Raw genomic sequence first — 19,145 nt, forward strand, 5'->3', positions numbered from 1 at the left:
TACTCGCTTGCACACCAGCACTGCTTTCCGTTGGCTGGAATGACTGTGGCTGCCGTCGACTCGTCTCTCTGTGACAACGTCGGGATCGAGGACAGACGGCGGAGAGAAAGGCTTTACCCGATTCTTGGCTGCATGTCGGCGAAATTCTCAAAGCCAAGAATCAGAAGAGGGGGAAGTCGACCAGTTCGTGCTTCTTCCTCCGGAAGTGTACAGAAGCCTGAGGTGGTGCTAAGGATCACAAACTTGCACGCGACCTTGCAGCATCCTCTTCCTCCCTGCGAGACTGTCGTGCCAGTAGTAGTGAGGTTTCAGTAGCAACGTCCACGCCGGACTGGCCTCGGCAAGGACCTCAAAGACCGAGTTGGGCGTTGGCATGTTTTTGAGAGGAATGTAACATATATTGCTTACTAATGATGAGTGCCCTTTCTCGGGCCCTGGGTTGGTGAGCTCATGCTTATTAATCACACAGACGCGTCATGTGAATAGTTTTTTATTTTTCATTTTTCAAATTGCGCAGTCCAAAAACCGAGTTGGTCGTTGACAATGTCGTTACTCCGAGCCACCACCATCTCCACCTCTCCGACGTACTCGCTTACGAGTTCGTCGTTGGCCGTAGGTAAGTAAACCGAACTTCTCTAGTATTATTGCAAGTTGTTACTCATAAGTGCATATGTTGCAGCCTGCGACTCGGCAAGGTGTATGCGGGAGAGATAGGGATACCAGTTTGGAGTGGGCGAGAAGGAGAGAGCGATGGATCTAATTGGTCGTCTCCGCCAGCTGGCCAAACTTCACTGCAGCTGTCAAAAAGGGACTCGTCTCTCTTCTTGTGTAACCGTAGTTTAGGCCACGAAAACTGCCCGAACCACAACGATTTGCAACCGAATCGCAACTCTTCTCGTGCTTTGCAGCTATGATCTGTATGGCCACATGACAATCTCTTTTGACGAAAATCTTCCGAAGTCCCTCCGGCGCTATTCCACTTTGTCGTCCCCACACTTGCAGCCCATAGAGCAACTTTGATTTGGAGATGGTGTACAACAAAAACGTGGCTTCCTTATCTCGGCCCTCCGTCGCTCATCGGTTCAAACGGCTTTGTAGTTGGGTCCGAACTTGCCCACCTCCCCCCAACTTTGCCCTCCTGTCTCCTTTTTTTTTTTTGTTTTTTACTTTTTTGTTTTTTGTTTTTTGTTTTTTTTTCTTTTCTTTTTTTTTCTTTTCTTTTTTTTTTCTTTTCTTTTTTCTTTCTTTTCTTTTCTTTTCTTTTTCTTTTTCGTCGGTTTCGTTCTTCTTCCGCCACCTGCTTGTCTCCCCACAGTAGCTGCGCAAGCGGACGTCAATGAGATATCGTTTGAACCAATCATGGGCTGTCATCGCCATTGTCTCGACGCCCATCGGCGAGTCATGTGGCACAAAACCTGCTCTGTTGCAAGACTTTGAGTGAATTTGTGCTCTTCTGCACCAGAACAACTCTTTTGAGATGTGTGCCACTCCGTGTCAAGTCAGGCCTCGACTACTGTATGCTGGCCCACTCTTTGTCTCTCGTTGTCGTACAATGTCATTCTTATCTTCTCGATCCCTTCTGAGCTGACTGCGCGACACTGGCGCAACGGACTCAAAGATACGGCGATGACCTCGAGAGTTGAAGACGCAAGAAACAAAGTCGTGCAGGATGTGTCCATTGTGACCGCTGACCTCGATTGTTTGCGCTATTGTCAGGGGTATCTTTTGCCCTTGCTGGGCAGCTATCAGTCAAACTGTGCGAGTCTTGCTGCTATCTTTCGAAACCCTTTCGTCCCTGCAACTGCTTGTCACCGCAATCTTCGTCGTGTGGCTTGTTCCCTCTTTGATGTGATCCTCTCCTCCCCCGCCCTATCAAATGTTTGGAAGAGTGGGGATGGCTGTTGTTGCATCCGTTCCTACTTTCCACTCGAGATGAATACATATAGAAATCCCGCACTTGTAGATAGCCAATCCTTTCCCCCTTCGTCCATCGCCACCTCACATCCTCTCCCTAATACCACTTTCACTCCTCTGTAGACTTCTACCATGGCCTCGGATGGACCCACCAAGGTGGTCACACCGCCTTCTCCCAGCGAGAAGCACTCGGATGCCTACCCCTCCACCGCTGTTCTCGAATCTGGCCTCAATCCCAGTCAGCCCCTCGAAGATCACGAAGAGTACGGTCTTCACAAATCCCTGAAGCCTCGCCACCTTATCTTCATCTCCATTGGTGCTTGTGTCGGTACGGGTATCTTCCTCGGTGTCGGGAACTCGCTCAAGAATGGTGGTCCTCTCGGTTTGCTCATGGGCTACAGTTTGATCGCTTCTATCGTAATCGCCGTCATGATCATGGTCTGTGAGCTCACCACCTTCCTCCCTGTTTCGGGTGGTCATATTCGTCTTGCAGGAAGGTTTGTTGACCCTGCTCTCTCAGCAGCGATGGGATGGAACTATTTGGTTTGCTGGACCCTTATCTTGGCCGCAGAGTTAAGTGCTGCCGCTGTGTTGGTCTCGTACTGGATTCCCACTACCCAGGTCAACCCCGCCGTATGGATTGCCATTGGTTCAATCATTGCATTGGGCCTTAACGCTTTCGGAGCAGGGATCTACGGCGAAGCAGAGTTCTGGTTCGCAAGTATCAAGGTCGTCACTATCCTTGGTTTGATCTTTGTTTCCATCTTTATCACCTCCAAAGGTGGTCCTAATGGACAATCGATCGGATTCAAGTACTGGGATGACCCTGGACCGTTCGTTCAGTTCCATGGTATCGATGGAACTACTGGTCGCTTCCTTGGATGGTTCAACGTCCTCACCCAGGCCAGTTTTTCGATGGTCGGCGCCGAAATGTTGGCGCTGGCCGCAGCAGAGTGTCGTAACCCTCGACGAGTCCTTCCTGTTTGCTTGCAGACAGTGTGGATTCGAATCGTCTTTTTCTACACCATCTCGGTATTCATGGTCGGTCTTATTGTTCCATCCAACAACCCCCGTCTTGGAGCCGATTCCACCGCCGCTGCCTCGCCCTATGTTATTGCTATCCAAACAGCACGCATCCGTGTCCTACCACACATCATCAATGCCGCAATCATCACGTCAGCACTCTCTGCCGGCTGCTCCGATCTCTACACCACCTCCCGTGCCCTCTATTCCCTCGCACAAAAGAAGCAAGCACCTAAGATCTTCACCCGAACAACTAAAAATGGCGTTCCTCACTACGCCGTTCTTGTCTGCTGGCTCGTTGGATGTCTTGCTTACCTCGGAAGCTCTACTGGTTCAGGCCAAGTCTTCAACTTTCTCGTCAACCTCACTGCTCTATCCGGCATTTTGACTTGGTTCTCGATTGCGATCACCTACTTGAGGTTCCGAGCTGGACTTAAGAAGCAAGGTATCTCCCGTTCAACGCTGCCTTGGAAGTCTTCCCTCTCTCATTTCGCCGCCTACTGGACTTTGGTGGTTATTGGACTGGTGCTTGTTTTCTCGGGTTGGGAAGTGTTCAGGCCAGGAAAGTGGAACTCGGCGAGCTTCTTTAGCAATTATTTGCCGCTGATGTGGTTCCCTGCTAGTTATCTGGGGTTCAAGTTTATGTGGAAGACAAAGATTGTTAGCACCACCGAAATGGACTTTGTTACGGGTGTCAAGGAGATTGAGGAGGATATGAGGAGGTGTGATGAGGAGGATGAGTTGAACAAGCCTACGACGACGCTGGGTAAGATCGCCAAGTATTTTGAGTAATCGTGGTGTTCTTATTTCTCCACCACAGCGTCCCATGTCCCGTGTCTCGGATCATGATAGTTTCTAGACAAGCCTTATCGCAATGACAGATGATACCGATATCTGCCGCAGTAGTCCGTGTCGTGTTACTCATCTCAGAGTATTTCTTCCCGCTGTGCGTGCTACCTGTCATACCAGCACCTCTTGCGATCACGTGATTGTACGATATCAGGTGAATTGACTCTCGACTGAAGTGCGCGAACAATTCAGCAATCTGATGGGTGGGAGGAGATCATACGACTATGTACCTTTCACAAATGCAGAACCAGTGGCCGGCTTTCAGCGATGATGCTTAGCGACTCTGGCGTCGTGCTGTTAGCTGGGCAAGAAACAGAGATACATCTCATATGCGACATCCTTGTTACAGACGACGTTTGCTGTTTACAAGTGCTGGCCGATTGATCGCGCGTGCCTGCTCCCGACCCTCATCGCCCCCCATCGCAACTCACTGTCCCATTACGCCTTCTGACCGACGACAACGGCAATCCACAAGTACCTCAATTAAGCCTACCAACGCAACTTGGCCAAACCATCATCAGGATTAAACACAGTCCGGGCAGAAACTAACGCTGATGATCACCATGACACCCCTTCCCATCTTCTCGGGCGGTCCCGGCGATGTACCAGTCGAAAACTTCATAAGGAAATTCAAACGTCTCCTCATCTTCCAGAATGCACACAGCAGCGATACAAAGACAACCGGGTACCTCTCGGTCCGCTTGGAGGGAGGCGAGCATATTTGGTTCAAGGAACAGAATTACGAATGCGCAAGGTCTTGGGATGCGCTTGAAGCCCAAATTGAAGGAGCGCTTCAGGACCAGGGACTGCATCACCAACATCGACGCACGTCTAAAGCCTTTCGGCTGATACCATTCGTCAGCCTGAAGGATGGCTGAAGTGGCTCAGCAAGTTTCAAGAGCTGGCTAGCCTCGTACCTTACGAGCACATGTCAACGCATGCCCTTGCCTACGAGATTTGGCTTCTGCCCCCTGACAATTTCCAAATTATGACTCTTCGACCACACGAAACAATGTCTGACCTCTTTGCATTCTATTGAATGCTTCCGAAGAGGGTATACGAGAAAGCGCTTAACGACGCCACGAATGCTCCCACCATCGCCAACTCCGCAAATGACACCAACGCCATGTATCGTCGCAGGACAAGCCCGACCCTCCTGTCAAAGCCTAGTTTGATCTGTACCTTGTAGGCTTCCCCTGTGTCGTCCCCTTTCACGTAGCAGCGAAGCTTTTCTTTGCATTCACCTGTGATGGTTTTGAATGGCCAGAGCGGCGAGCTTGAGGGCCTGTATGGAAGTATGAAGACGCAGTGCACGGTCCGTACCATCACATGCTGGCCCCCAAGTTTGGCTCCCACCTGTTTGCAGCAGAAAATTGCACGGTGGCTGAAATCGCGGGCCTCTACAAAATGAAGTCACCATGTCGACCGCATGTATTTCATCAAGCACCGTCCCTTCTTTCCTCTTCGCAACAATCGATCAGCATTGATACTCGATCCCACCACGACAAACTCAGCTGTGCCAAAACCATTTACGAAATGTAGCTCTGCCCTTGTCGCACCTTCATAAAGTGAGACACTCTCTCTTGGATCGGCTTCCTCTTCCTACTACCACCATCAATTCCTCTCACGACTTTGCTGAAAATGTCTCTCACCAACCGCCGTACCAAGTTCTCTTTTCTCTTTCTCTTTTTCGCGCTAGCATTCGTAATTGCGTCGGCACACGATCCCTCGGCTTCTGCTCCGACCCTCGAGGAAGCACCTCCAGGTGCCTCTCCTCCCTCTTCCGCCAGCAGCGATGGAGGTTCGATCTCCGCTCCAGCCGGTGGATCCGATGCCAAATCCATCCTAGCCGATCAATCTCACATGATGGGAACCATGTCTGACTCCACCGACGACAACTCTTCCGGTCAGAAACCGGGCGAGAAGAGCGGACCCATGCAACACGGTCAATGTGTCACCTCCTGTGCGACTAAATCCACCGATAATGCTGGTTGTGGTAAAGACCTCAGTAAACCCGATTGCTTCTGTAAGAGTCAGGACTTCATCCAGGGTACTTTTGCTTGCGTTAATGCAACCTGTCCTGCTCAGTACCATGGTGCGGCTGGGGTAATCACGGTAAGTACCACACGCTCTCCTTTTGCTTTTGTTATATTGTTTGGGAGACATACTGATAAGAAACTATTTGTCTGGCTTGGGATGATAGAGCATCTGCGCAGTCTCAGGAGCCCCCGGATTACAGATCCCAGGCTACGCTGGATCGGACAACCTCGAGAACATGCCCACTGTCAACAATGACGACGCGGGTAAAAAGGACGCGACCAATGGTTCAGGTGCAACTCCATCCACTTCGGAAGGAACCACTCCGACCGTAGTCAAGACGGAATCGTCGCGCATTCCTCAGCCGAACAGCGAGGTTAAGAACGCCAGTGTTGGTTCGAGTGCTGGTGGAAGCAGCGGTACAGGCACTACATCGGGTGCAGGTGCTGAGATGGTGGGTGGAGCGGTGGCGATGTTTACCGCTGCTGCTATTGTGGCTTCAGTTGGCGTTTGGACTTTGTTCTAGGCTTGGCCGCTCAGCTGCTCCGAGAATGTCTTACAGTCGTCCTTAGTCTAGAATCATGGTGTAATTCTGCCCGTTCACATCGTTCTCGTCGCTTTTCGATGAAAGATGCTGTTTCTATCCCAGCAATACACACACCCACACTCATTCTCGTTGTTGACAGTTTCGCACGCTATAAGCTGGTCTGTTGTTCTGCTGTGTGACGTTTTAGCCGTCCTTTTACTGAGCCATGACACTATACAAGACGCTGTGCATCTCTCAGATAGAGAAAGCACCCGAACCAATAATCCTACTCGGCTTCATCTCTGCAAATTCTCTCGTAACCTGATCCAGACCATCCCTCCCACTTCTCCTTTGCTGCGAGCTCCCACTGCCGCTCCCAGCCGGAGTCAACTTGAAAAGCTTGATACCATGCTTCGCCACTGTCACCTCTCCCAAACTACCCTTGAACAAACGATCCCCAACCTTGATCTGCTCGATTCCTACCTCTTCTTCTTTACTCGGGTCCTTACTAAAGTCGACTCCTTTCCACAGATCATAGGCGTTCCAAGCATCATCTTTCAAATCCTCCCCTTCCAGATACTCGTCAAAGGGATACATCATCCATACTGATCTCCATCTTCTTTTCCGACTCACTCACATTGATCGCTGCAACAGCATAGGTGCCGTTGATAAGTGCGATCTTCCACAATTGAGTGTTACCGTCGTTGTGCTGTTTCTTCCAGAGTCGGACTGCGGGGGAACCCTTAGGGTCTTGGGAAATGTCGATGACGTGTTTGTTTTTGATGATGGCACGGGTTTGGTTTGTCATTTTCGTGAGATCGTTGCCGAGAATAAGTGGGCTTTTGACCATTGCCCACATGGAGAGATGAACTAAACTTTCGTCGATCGACAGACCTCGATTACCAACATGCAGCATATCAAGATCGTCCCATGCTCCTGGCTAGGCTTTCTGGCCTAGACCTGCGGCAAAGTCTAGAATCTTGGCGATAGAACAGTGATATCCTTGCAGATCACACATGGTGATATCGGTACAGGGGCAACGATCGTCATCCTTGTTGAAGGAGGGGTAGATGTCGCCTGAGATGCGCCAGGAGTTAGCGATCTTGGTCGCGAAGAGCTAAGGCTAGTCTTCGCCCCAGTTGCACATCGAGTAGAGAATTGGGTCCCCAGAAGTCTTGTTAAGGGCTTGGGACATCGCATTGTATCGATCAAACGAGATTTTTGGGTTCCCGAACTGCCCTTGCGAGAAAGAGTTGTGATACTTCAAATACTCGAAACCATCGTCGGACCAAGCCTTCGCATCTACGTCTTCGTATCCAAGCGACCCAATGTGATGACCACAAGTCATTACGCCAGCGGAAAAGTAGATACCAGCCTTGAGCCCGAGACTCTTGATCTCGTCGACGACTTTCTCGAGACCGCCAGGGAACTTGCCCGGGTTAGCGGGGAGGACCTGCCAAAGGTGGCGAGTACTTCTACTTAGTGATCTAACTTGACAACGAGCAGGGTTAGGGTTGTACCCGATCTCTTGTCAGATCGGATCTGCCAAATCTCCGATTAGATTGACCTAGCCCGATCTCTTCACCATCGGCTTACGTCAACTTTCATCATCATATTGGATGGATACCTTTGTCAAGCGACGCTTCTTTTCTTAGCTCAACTTAGTTGAAGTTTTCGTATGATTTGATGATGATAATGGGAGAGAGAGAGAGCGAGAAGTGAAAAAGGAGTCTATATATATACAAAAGAGGAGCAGCAGAGAGCTGCATCAACTGCAGAGCAAAACAAAGCATTTGTCTTGAGTAGGTTGTGACACATGTGGCCCATGCTCGGATGCTCAAACCTTTTACTCAGCTGTAAGCACTACCTCCACAGTCTCTACACTTTGTGTAGCTTCATCTACTTCAACTCCCCCTCTCAACAGCATATGTACCCTGTTCATTATGCTGTTGTTTCAAGGTATTGTCATGGGCCTGAATGCTCAAGAAGCAGGAGGGTCACTGGTTCATATGGAAGGAGCACAGGTATCGGAGATCTAGTTGATACCATTAGAGAGCATGGTCATAGTGCAGTCTCCATGGAGACCATGGACTCCTATGGACTCACATGCAAAGGAGGACTGGGCCCATATGCAAGGAGGGCCAGGCACAGCCACAAAGAGGACCAAGCTCAAGGAGCATGCAGATGGTTACCACTCAGGGGCTTGAGAGACAAGAGTCAAAGGAACTGTCACCAGTCAAAGGAGAAGGAGCAGTGTATAGGAAACTGGCAAGCAGGTCCTGAGGAGGAGGAGCAGTGTCGAAGGAGTCAACACCACTCAGGAGGCACAGGGGTGCCAAACAAGCAGGATAGCAAGGAGGAGGAGCAGTGTCAAAGGAGTCGACACAGCTCAAGAGGCACAAGGGTGCCAAGCAAGCAGGATAGCAAGGAGGAGGAGCAGTGTCAAAGGAGTCGATAGCTCAAGGAGGACAGGAGTGGTGCTAGAGGGGCCCCCTGTACAGTACTCGATGAAGAAGGTACTCTCTGGAGAGAGAGAGCAGGAGCAGCATTGCTGGTGATGCTGTGAAGAGGTATATAACCATACTTTCTCATCATCAAAGGTCAAGTGGATCCTCATCCACTCTACACACACATCATAACTAGTTATCACTTCAGCATAAGTATATATTAGTTTCAGTCAGCATAAGTAGCAATCTATCAAGGTTGCTCCTCATTGTAGTGCATGTGTTGTATCACCACTACCTGACATCCAAAGGCAGTTCATAGCAAACCAGTGGTCTGGATATAGATAGAACTGAAGGCAGTAGTCCACTGCAGTCCAGGGATCACCTCAAGCATCAGTCAACACACTGGACACTCATGTTGACACCACCAACCTCATCACCAACACCATCAACCTCATTATCATTGACATTCACCAACCTTATCACCAACACCATTGACCTCATCATCATCAACACTCACACCAGACCTTGGTGTCATCACAACCTATGTATTGATATTGATTGTGCCAAGCTACCCCTGAATGGAGTGTCCACAGAGGTCAGCCAAAACCTACGATAGTATATACAATGAATGCCACCCACTGTCATCACACAACTTGATAGTTGCCGAATGACTAGCTCATTGAGACCAATACCGAGACAATAGCTGTTGCACAGTTTGATAGTCACCAAATATCTCGACAGACCGACCTGGGTTTCAGGCGCGAGACCCCTGACACTGTCCATGGCTGGCAGAAGGTCCTCCACCACGGTCTCCGATCTGGTCTCCTCCTCCACTGTGGTTGGTGCAGCACCCTCCTCCTTGACTTCCATGGGCTTGCATGCCTCCTGCTGGCGATCACTCCATCCTTTGTCTTCATGGAACATTGCTGAGTTGCTCCATTGAATTGATGTGGGCTGGTCTGGGTTGCAGAACTTCCATGCTTTGTGCTCATCGTCATACCCAATCATGATGGCTGGCTTTGCTCTAGCCCCATACTTGCCTTGCTGGTCCTTCCGTTGAACATGGACCCATGCCAGGCACCCAAAAACTCGCAGCTGTTGGGCCAGTTTGTGTGCAGTGGTTCTGTAAAAGGCCTCATGGGGAATGGTCTTGGTGGCTGAAGGGGTGAGGTTCATCACATGTGCTGCTGCTGTGATTGTGTATGGCCACAACTCTCTGGGGCAAGCTCAACCAATCAGCATTGAGTGCATCTTTTCTTGGACTGACCTGATTGCTCTCTCTGCCTGTCCATTTTGGATGCTGATCCCCAGGATGCTCTTTTGCCACTTGAAACCCTCTTGAGTTTGCCAGTCTTCAGCTGCTATGCTGCACCATTCTCCTCCATTGTTGCTGCAGAGTGTTTTGAGTTTCCTGTCCATTGCCCATTCCATCTTGGCTATCCACCTCCTCAGCACTGTGAGTGCAGTGCTCTTGGTGCAGAGTGGTTCCACATAGATCAGAGAGGAGAAGTTGTCCACAGCAACTAGTGCATAGTGGTAGTTGGCATGTCCTTTGAAATCTGTCATCAGGTCTATGTGTACCAGCTCTAATGGTGCTTCCATTCTTTCTGACTCTGATTGGCCCATCCATGCTCGAGTCTGTTTTCCTTGGCTGCATGCATTACAGCACTTCGACTCATGTTCCATTTCCTTGTTGGTACCTAGGTAATGAGCCCGGATTTGTCTCGTTTTGTCTCGTCCTGGGTGTCTGAACCTCTCATGCCATAGGTAGCTGTCTCGATGCTTCATGTCCTTATTGCCCTCTGGGGCATTATCTAGTTTTCCTGTGTTCTGGTTGTCCTCTGGGACGTTGTTGAGTGTCTCTTCCAACTCCAGGGCTAGTGCCTTTCCCTGTACTTTGAACCACCCTTTTCTTCTGTTCCTCTTGTATTGTATTTGTGTGCCATCATTTTGCTTAATGATGGTTCCAAACTCATTGAAAGTTACCTGTGCACCATTCTCAATCAAGCCTTGTACTGATAATAAATTAGAATTAAGTTTTGGCACATAGAGCACATCCAATAGTTGAATGGTTACATCACCAACCCGAAGGGAGGCATCTCCTATGGCCTTCACTTGAAGCCTTTCATTTCCAGCTGTACAGATCTGACCATCCTTGCATGTCAAGGTGAGCAGCATTCTTTCATTGTTCACCATGTGGTGCATAGCACCCGAATTGATGATCCAGGTGTCCGATGTTGGTTGCTCATCCCTGCCGATCACTAGGAGGGTGCACCCGAGTTCCTACTGACTTGCTTCTTGTGCTGGATTGGTGGTGGGTCTGTCCATACTCGGTGCAGGGTTGTTGTTGGTGTTTGTGCAGTTCCAAGCAATGTGATTAGGTCCTCCACAAGCATAGCACTTTGGAGGGGCCGAGGGGTTGTGAGGATCATGCCTGCCCCTGGGTCCTTGCTCCACCTGGTTGGTGCTCCCCTGTTCCATGCTTGTGGCAACCCTTGCTGTTCCTCTAATATGGCCAGTGACCTCACCATCCTGTTGCTTCTTTGCTAATGTGTGGTAGGCTTCATCATACTTACAATCTGGTTTGGCTGTCTTGAGAGCATCAACAGAGTTGGCATAGAACCAATCTTGTGCTGTGCAATGGTATAGGGTGGATTTCTTGAGGTCCTTGTCAAGTCATTTCCCAAGTCATGCAGCATCATTCCAGATGGAGTCCAGTTCCTTGCCTAGCTTGATGACATCACGATTGTACAGACATATGGTATGGATGTGGTCCTGCAGGCCCACTCATTTTACCACATTGTTCAACATTAGCACCTTCTTGAGCTTAGCATATAGTGTACTACCAAGTTGGACACATTCATCCACACCCCTAACAGTGTATGTATCAATGTGGCTCTCTGGACTGTGATCACAGGAGGCATGGATAAGACCTACAAGTGCCTTGTCCAAGTCCTCATCATACCCCTTGCTTCCCAGTGCTATCTTGCCATACAGGATTTCCTTCATGTTGCATACTTGTTGCAGACAGTTGATGAAGGTAGGCTCCCAGGTGTGCCAGTTGCTATTGCTAAGTTTCTTAATATGGGCAATTGAGCTCAAGACATCCTTGGGAATCTTTTCCATCTCTCCTTGTGGGGTTTGATTGCTAATGGTGACAAGACCCATCACCCACACTATTGCTTCCTCCACCGTCAGTGCTGGGTTTGCTAACTGTAAGATTCTAACTACCTGCATGAGCCAACCCTCCTCTTGACCATTGCCTGCAGCTGCAGCCGCTTGATCATCATCTCTTCTAGTCTGCCCTGCTCTTGTCGATGGCAGCATTGTGCTAAGCATCAGACTCTTAATCTGAATGTCATGGGTTCGAGCCCCATGTTGGGAGCCAGTTGAAGTTTTCATATGATTTGATGATGATAATGGGAGAGAGAGAGAGCAAGAAGTGAAAAAGGAGTCTATATATATACAAAAGAGGAGTGGCAGAAAGCCACATCAACTGTGGAGCAAAACAAAGCATTTGTCTTGAGTAGGTTGTGACACATGTGGCCCATGCTCGGATGCTCAAACCTTTTACTCGGCCGTAAGCACTACCTCCGCAGTCTCTACGCTTTGTGTAGCTTCATCTACTTCAACTAACTTTGCCGCACACAAACGACGGCCAATTCGTCCCAACCTATTTCGCCGATCTTGGGCGGTGGTAGTAAGCGCGACCTAACAACGACGCAAAACGCCGACGTGTGGAGTCGAGAAAGGGCCCAAGAAATGCACGCACGGATGCTGCCGCATGACTTTGCTTCCCTTCACGCTTTAGCTACCATCAACGAGCTCATCGTCCACTCAACTTCCCTCGCGCAGCGGACATACATAGCAGCTTCACGACTGATCATGACGGCAGCTGCTCGTTTCAGTTGGCCTCGGACATGATGGAAGCAGAGCTAGCAAAAGAGCTGCGTGAAGCTACCGACCAGCTCTTAGACCTTGGACCCTTGAAACCTACCGCGTTCACACCCTCACCTCACCTACTGCAAAGGCGACAAGCGACACCAATCAAGGCCGTTGTACCTTCTCCAACGGTACTGCCAGCATCTTCTGCAACGTCCAAGCTTGAGGTCATCTACTCGCCCACCGATGTTCGACCTTTTCACTGGCCTGCTCCACCAACGTCTGCGCAAAGCAGAGATGTGCAAGACAGCCCATCCATTTTGTCAGCAGGTAGATCAGATGAGCCAACCAAGGTCGAACTCGGAGGTAGCTTGCTAGATGACGCGGATGACAATCTCCCAGCAAGAGGGCTGAGCAGTCGAATGGAGTCGTTCAAGGCTGCTACCGCTCAGGCATCGAACACGACAGATTCCGTCGTGTCGCGTCTGCTAGACAACATCGACGGGCAGGAAAGATCAGCTTCGCCAAGTAAGCTGCGAGTGCGCACACCTATCAACGACATCTACATCAACCAATATGGAGAGCGTATAGTCAATGGCAAAGTGGTCGGCCGAATCCTAGGGGGCAGACCGCGTCCAGCCTCACGAAATCAAGGCACCCCGCAGCCAAGCGGAAGCACCTCGACGGACCGAGTCTTGAGCCCGAATCCAGCACGCTCATCATCGCCGCTCCGCCCTCCTTCCGACAATGCGTCTGCTTCAGAAAGCGGGGCGAAAGCAAACGCGACCAGCCCGCCCGCGTTCTTCCTCGAATCCTTCCCAGATGCCTTCTCACCAGCACCAACTCCTACTCTCCCAGCACCCTCCTCTTCCCCAGGCAAGAAGAAAGAACGCAGACCCTCAGCAGGCCATCGACCACCTAGCATTCTCAAAGGCCCTCGAGCTGTCTCTGGAGCACTCATCCTCTCTCATGATGACGAGTTCAACGAAGCGGTTATGGTTCGCCACGCAAGTTTCCACAGCACGGCGTCTGACTTTGGCTCTCCTTCATCGTCTTCCTCCAAACAACTCTCGCTCTCGCCAATACCACGGAAAGCAAGACTGTCTTCCACATCTTCGAGGGTAGATGCTGATGCAGAGGTCACCACTGCACTCAAAGGCTTGCAACTACAGGGTGTGGAAGCTGCTGTGGAGGAGGACGAGGGCAAGGGGTTGTTGTCACCGAATCAAGGCGGGTCAATGGTGGACAGTACGAGATTGAAGATCGAATTGCCGACGATGAGGAGGTCGACACCGACGATTGAGTTGAGTCAGGCGAAAGTGGAGACGGTGGTGCTTCACGGGAATCGAAGACAGGCAAGGGCGTCAGGTTTTGTGGTCGACGCGGATACGGACAGTGGCTCCTGGAATGGGTCGCCGGCTATGTCTACCCTAACAAGGACTTTGGCCTTGCCATCTTTGCAGCCTCGCACTCCCAGCACCGACGACATCTTCGAGCCAATAAGCGGGACAAGATCAGCCGATCCAGCGCAACGAGACAATCCTTGGGTCGCGTCCGAGCCTACGAGGCATCCACGCCATGGATCAGCCTCAGAACCAGCCAGCCCACTCAGGTCATCACGAAGTCTCGACAACCTGCTAGCGGCCGGGGACAATGCTGCATCCGATGACGGCGACAAAGCATCCCTCGTCTCCCTCCCAGTCTCCAACCTTACCTCTTCCTCCCGTTCTGCATCTCACACATCCATCGAACGTCGATCTCTCACCTCCCGACGTCGTTCCTCCTCCCATCGTCATTCCTCATCCCCAACCGAAGTCTTTGCTCGTGAGGTCCGCATTCGAGGCTGGTCAGAAGTAGGCTCCCAAGCTCGTGGTTGGGTAGTTTTCGAACTCCGCATCCTCACGAAACAAGGAACTGCCATCATCACACATAAACGTTTCTCCTCGTTCCTCAAACTCAGACGGACTCTGTTGGAGGAATGTAAAGACCAAGCGAAATGGTTGCCTCAACTACCGACAAGAAGAACAGGCTTGTTGAGCAAATACGATGCAAAGTATCTGGAAACGAGGAGGAGAGCACTGCAAAGGTGGTTGGAGACTGTTGCGTTGGACAGAGTTTGGGGTGGAAGTGAGGGGTTCAGAGAGTGGGTGTTGGATGGTGATTAGAGCGGAGCCTGATCAATAAATCCCCATCGACTCATAAAACTGCTTCTGTGCACCTGTTTGTCTGTGTATGAAGGTGCTCTTTGTGTCTGTCTCTGTGTTTCATTGGAGTGAAGCGTTGCAATCTTCTGCCTACTCTGTTGTGAATTAGCCTAACGAGCTTTTCGAGAACACAGTGGTTGCTAGCCACACAATTGGACATGAACGAACGGGATCAAATACTATTGCATGTCTTCTGAATTGATGAACACCAGCGCGCCCCTTACTCCTCACCAGCCTTAGCAGCTGGAGCAGCAGGTTGGTTACGAAGCAAAGAGTCCTGTCGAGTCTTTCCGCGAAGCTCCCATCGGTCCTGCAATTCATAATATGGACAGTCCAATTTGTCAGTTCCGTTCCGTTTCCAAGCGGAAACAAGATGAAAGAATTCCGTTCTCAGGCGAAACCCAGATAGAGAGGCACAGTCCTCGAGCGGAAATCGAATAAAGCGATGAGAGTAGACTTACATCAGTGTACGAGGCAGCGTAGTAAGTGAGGACGGGAACAGTGAGACCCCAGAGGAAGACTTTACGTGCATTCGAAGGTGTCAATCGAAACCTTTGGTACATGGTTGAGTGCTATTTGATGCATCGTTGGCGAGATCGACAGAGGGTGTTGGTTTCACGACGTGTATCGGGAGAGACGATCAAGGTGTCAGTGACTTGTATGGAGTGAGTAGAAATTGCTACGAAATGAGAACGTACCATGTTCTGCCATCGGTCAAGCGCCGGGTCGGCCTTGTATGGGTCTGTCCCGAGTCAACAGAGATATTGTCATGCGGATGTATCGTCAGCTATCTGCGTCCTTCGATGTGGTATATCCTCTTGCTTTCGAGATCTCTTCTTTGTTGTCTTCTCCTATCGAAGTTTCTACGAACGACTCTTCTCCGGCTGTACTTACGGTATCCTCCGCCTGCCATCTTGACTAAGTGTGTCTGCTGTCTGTTTTAGATTCGAAGTCGATGCTATATCGTCCGTGCTGTTCTGCTGGCTATTGTCAGATGAGGTATTGTGTGGTATGATGGTCGTGTTGGAATGACTGAAAGCTCGAATAACGCGATGTTGCGCTCGGATCCGTGCCAATTTGCTTCTCAACACCTAGATTTTCTCGGGCGAGACAATTTCCACCTCCACTTCGCTGTTGAACTCTTCTTTTTCCCCGAGCATTGCCTTTCACTGTCTTCTGACTCTCACTCGACCATCAATCCATCACAGAAAAGCAAAGGCAAGATGAGCGGCCGCAGACCTCCACCACCACCGCCGAGACCTTACATCGACGATTCAAGAAGTGGCTACAGAGAGAACAGGGGTGAACCATCTGATCGAAGAAGACGCAGCCCAAGCCCCAGCTATTCGCGATCATCACGAAACAATGCTGGTCAACGGGACTGGAGGAAGGACGAACGAGTACCACCGCCTCCGCGTCGAGACGAAGAAGGCCGCCCAGATCGAGCGGGGAGAGGAGACTACAGATCAAGAGACAGAGACGACCGGTACAGGGACAGACCACCCCGTCCAAGACCTTCTGCGTACGATGATGATGGTCTCCTACCTCGACCTCGCTCACCAAGAAGGCACCGTGATGAGCCATTGCGCAGTAGAGATGACCGCTCTCGCCCCTCAGCATCAGGTAGAAGAAGCCGTTCACCGCAAGCTCTAGCGCCGTCTGCTCCGACACGTCATGGAGGCAAAGCAGCCACCTCCACAGAAGGACAGAGTGGAACCTCGCAGGGTATCGGAGCAGAAGCAGGAGAGGAAGGCGGGGAAGAAGGGGACAGAGATGAGGCAGAAGGAGATGAGGATGCTATGGCAGCGATGATGGGATTCGGCGGCTTTGGCACGACAAAGGGAAAGAAAGTAGCAGGAAACGCCGCGGGAGCAGCAGAAGTTAAGAAAGAGCGTACTTGGCGTCAATACATGAACAGGTACATACAGGCAGCCATTCGACACGAGACTTGTTGCAGGGAAAAGTTGTTCTGACTCTTGCTTTCTGACCTCTACGGCTTGCATTCACATCAACAGGAAGGGAGGATTCAATCGACCACTCGACAAGATCAAATGAGCTCAGCCTACGTCTGGCTCAAACATATATCACGCCCACTGTTGCACGCCCACTGTTGCAATAAAGACATTGTGACACATAGAAGTACAGTTCAATAACTGTTTGCAAGACTGGTGTATCTAGTTTGCGAGAACAACCTTGAGCATCTCGGCTCCGACCGCACCTGCCTCCTGGAACCTATGCTCGAAAAAAGACCTCGTCTCCTCAAATCTCCTCTGGTAGCTGTCAAAGTTGCCAAACTGCACTGCTTGAGCCCACCCTCGGGAGGCGATAACAAACTCGGTATCGTCCGCCCTGAAGCTGTGATCCCTGGCCGCAGCATGGCAGGCCTGTCGCAATCTCTGCGGTGAGCGGAAGAGATACTCGCAAACACCGATCCAGATCCTAAATATGGGCGTTGCTGCCAAGTCAAGATGGTCGTAAGGGTTAATGCCGAGAGAGCTCCAGCAGTCGACGATTGCCAAGAGTGAGAGATGCGAGTTGGGTGGAGGGTGTGATTGTGCGATTGCGTCCCTTTCGCCAGAGTCGCTGTTGGCTGCAGAGGTGGCTTTGCGTGCTGCCATGTGGAAGCGGTCGAGAAGTTTGTCGCTCATAAGGATGGGTTTGCGCTCCTCCTTTGTGCCTGAGCGAGAGATGACGCTGTTACTCTCTTCGTCCTTCTCCCAACCGAAAACCTTGTTGCGTGCTGCAAACACACGTTCAATCAGCTCCTCCTCGCGCTCTGCCACCATAAGCTTGAATAAGTCGGTGCAGCTCTGTGCGAACTGTGTTACTTGCGTTTTCGCCGCTGGGTTGAGGAGAGCCAAGCCTGCATAGACGTGCCATTTTGCAGAGTAGATACGGAGACAGATGTTGATCTTGACGGTCTCAATACCACCAGGGTAGCGCTCCGATTCCCATGGATATTGGTGAGAACAGCACCAGGCAGTGCCCATCGAGAGGAAAGCGGCGTGTGTAACAGCCTGAGTGTTGGCAGTGACGGTGTCGTGCTCGTCGTAGGTGAGGTAGACAAAGTTGGACTTGAAGCAGGACATGATCTTTTCGACAAGTCGAAGCTTTTCGTCTGGTGCACGATGCTGAATGAGGATGAGCGGTTGACCGGTGGGATCAACCTTGGGGCCATGCATCGAGTGGCAGGAGATGATGTAGGCATCTTGAGGGAGATGCTTCTGGAAAGCTTCCTTCTCTGGCGTCTTGACCGAAGTTTGACCTGCGACGATGGCGCCAATCTTGGTGGATGAGCCGTACTGCTCGACGACCCTGTCAATGTAGGCAGCTTCGACCGAGTAGATGATGTAGTCACTTCGCCGCGAGACAAGGTGACCATCTCGCAGCACATTGAGGCCTGAGCCTTGGAACTCTTTGCGAAGGCTCTCAAAGTTCTCAGGTCGATCGCAAACGTTGACGCTATTTGCTCATTACAAGCAAAAGAGATGCAAGAGAGAAGTCAGCAACAAGCTCCGGCGGAAGTCGACATAGGAAGATCTGCAGCAATGTCTCGGCGTCACACTCACTTTTTCCAGCCAGCATCGCGGATCTTTGTAGCGTATAGACGACCCATGTCGCCCATGCCGATGATGCCGATCTCGATGGATTCCATCTCTGATGTTGACGATGACGCCATCTCGATGACTTGCAGGGATTCTATTCGAGCTGTCGAAAGGATGTGGATTGACTGGGCAGAACTCGGTCGAAATGAAATCAAGGCAGCAAACCTTTGCTAGTACGCTGGTCGATGGCACCGACACTCTTGGTGGTGGAAAGGAGGTGTAGCAAGGCAAGGCGTTGAAGGATGCTGAGTCCAAGATGCGATCTGCCAACCCGAAGTGATGGATGACTCCTGAGGGGAAGCAGGGAGAGAAATCACAAGGGTCGAAAGCGCCAACGGACACTTGATCGGCTCACGAGTCCTTGAACCTGACAGCGAAGAGAGCGGAGGAGAGTGTAGGATGCTCAAGATAACGATCCAAGTAGGACACGATCTGAAGACGAATCTGGGGAAAGTCGATCTGATTCCCAGATCGGGCATGCCGATATGATGGAGATCGGGGACTGGGACTGGGGTTTTCTTTATTCGTGTTAAGTTGAACTTTCTCGGTTTTATTTCGTGCGATTGAGTCCAGACGGGATAGAATTTTCCCGAGGCTAGAAGGCTTTGGACCCTGAATCAGAATCTTTTATATCGACTCAGCATTTCAATAGGCCACC

The 19,145-nt window shown here is 50.8% G+C and overlaps 7 protein-coding genes across 7 annotated transcripts; 4 read left to right on the plus strand and 3 right to left on the minus strand.

The window, feature by feature from the left end:
* Positions 1 to 2,046: 2,046 nt before the first annotated feature.
* UHO2_06596 (putative general amino acid permease) lies at positions 2,047 to 3,729 on the plus strand (the record flags this gene model as incomplete). Its single annotated transcript, XM_041555012.1, has 1 exon — positions 2,047 to 3,729. The coding sequence occupies one exon, from the start codon at positions 2,047 to 2,049 to the stop codon at positions 3,727 to 3,729; it is 1,683 nt and encodes a 560-aa protein (XP_041410946.1).
* A 620-nt stretch (positions 3,730 to 4,349) lies between these two features.
* UHO2_06597 (uncharacterized protein) lies at positions 4,350 to 4,664 on the plus strand (the record flags this gene model as incomplete). The annotated part of the gene is made up of 1 exon (XM_041555013.1): positions 4,350 to 4,664. One exon carries the CDS (start codon positions 4,350 to 4,352, stop codon positions 4,662 to 4,664), a length of 315 nt encoding a protein of 104 aa, XP_041410947.1.
* A 763-nt stretch (positions 4,665 to 5,427) lies between these two features.
* UHO2_06598 (uncharacterized protein) lies at positions 5,428 to 6,349 on the plus strand (the record flags this gene model as incomplete). The annotated part of the gene is made up of 2 exons (XM_041555014.1): positions 5,428 to 5,901; positions 5,990 to 6,349. 2 exons carry the CDS (start codon positions 5,428 to 5,430, stop codon positions 6,347 to 6,349), a joined length of 834 nt encoding a protein of 277 aa, XP_041410948.1.
* A 2,710-nt stretch (positions 6,350 to 9,059) lies between these two features.
* On the minus strand, positions 9,060 to 12,123 carry UHO2_06599 (uncharacterized protein; the record flags this gene model as incomplete). Its single annotated transcript, XM_041555015.1, has 7 exons — positions 9,060 to 9,143; positions 9,272 to 9,337; positions 9,436 to 10,012; positions 10,064 to 11,057; positions 11,088 to 11,342; positions 11,373 to 11,463; positions 11,593 to 12,123. 7 exons carry the CDS (start codon positions 12,121 to 12,123, stop codon positions 9,060 to 9,062), a joined length of 2,598 nt encoding a protein of 865 aa, XP_041410949.1.
* Positions 12,124 to 12,719: 596 nt separating this feature from the next.
* UHO2_06600 (uncharacterized protein) lies at positions 12,720 to 14,843 on the plus strand (the record flags this gene model as incomplete). The annotated part of the gene is made up of 1 exon (XM_041555016.1): positions 12,720 to 14,843. The coding sequence occupies one exon, from the start codon at positions 12,720 to 12,722 to the stop codon at positions 14,841 to 14,843; it is 2,124 nt and encodes a 707-aa protein (XP_041410950.1).
* Positions 14,844 to 15,102: 259 nt separating this feature from the next.
* On the minus strand, positions 15,103 to 15,795 carry UHO2_06601 (uncharacterized protein; the record flags this gene model as incomplete). The annotated part of the gene is made up of 4 exons (XM_041555017.1): positions 15,103 to 15,192; positions 15,344 to 15,454; positions 15,581 to 15,624; positions 15,777 to 15,795. 4 exons carry the CDS (start codon positions 15,793 to 15,795, stop codon positions 15,103 to 15,105), a joined length of 264 nt encoding a protein of 87 aa, XP_041410951.1.
* Positions 15,796 to 17,056: 1,261 nt separating this feature from the next.
* On the minus strand, positions 17,057 to 18,561 carry UHO2_06602 (putative TYR1 - prephenate dehydrogenase (NADP+); the record flags this gene model as incomplete). Its single annotated transcript, XM_041555018.1, has 2 exons — positions 17,057 to 18,344; positions 18,452 to 18,561. 2 exons carry the CDS (start codon positions 18,559 to 18,561, stop codon positions 17,057 to 17,059), a joined length of 1,398 nt encoding a protein of 465 aa, XP_041410952.1.
* Between the last annotated feature and the right edge of the window lie 584 nt (positions 18,562 to 19,145).

The sequence above is a fragment of the Ustilago hordei genome, assembly GCF_900519145.1.
Source record: "Ustilago hordei strain Uho2 genome assembly, contig: UHO2_contig_19, whole genome shotgun sequence".
In the NCBI taxonomy this organism is placed as follows: Eukaryota; Fungi; Basidiomycota; class Ustilaginomycetes; order Ustilaginales; family Ustilaginaceae; genus Ustilago; species Ustilago hordei.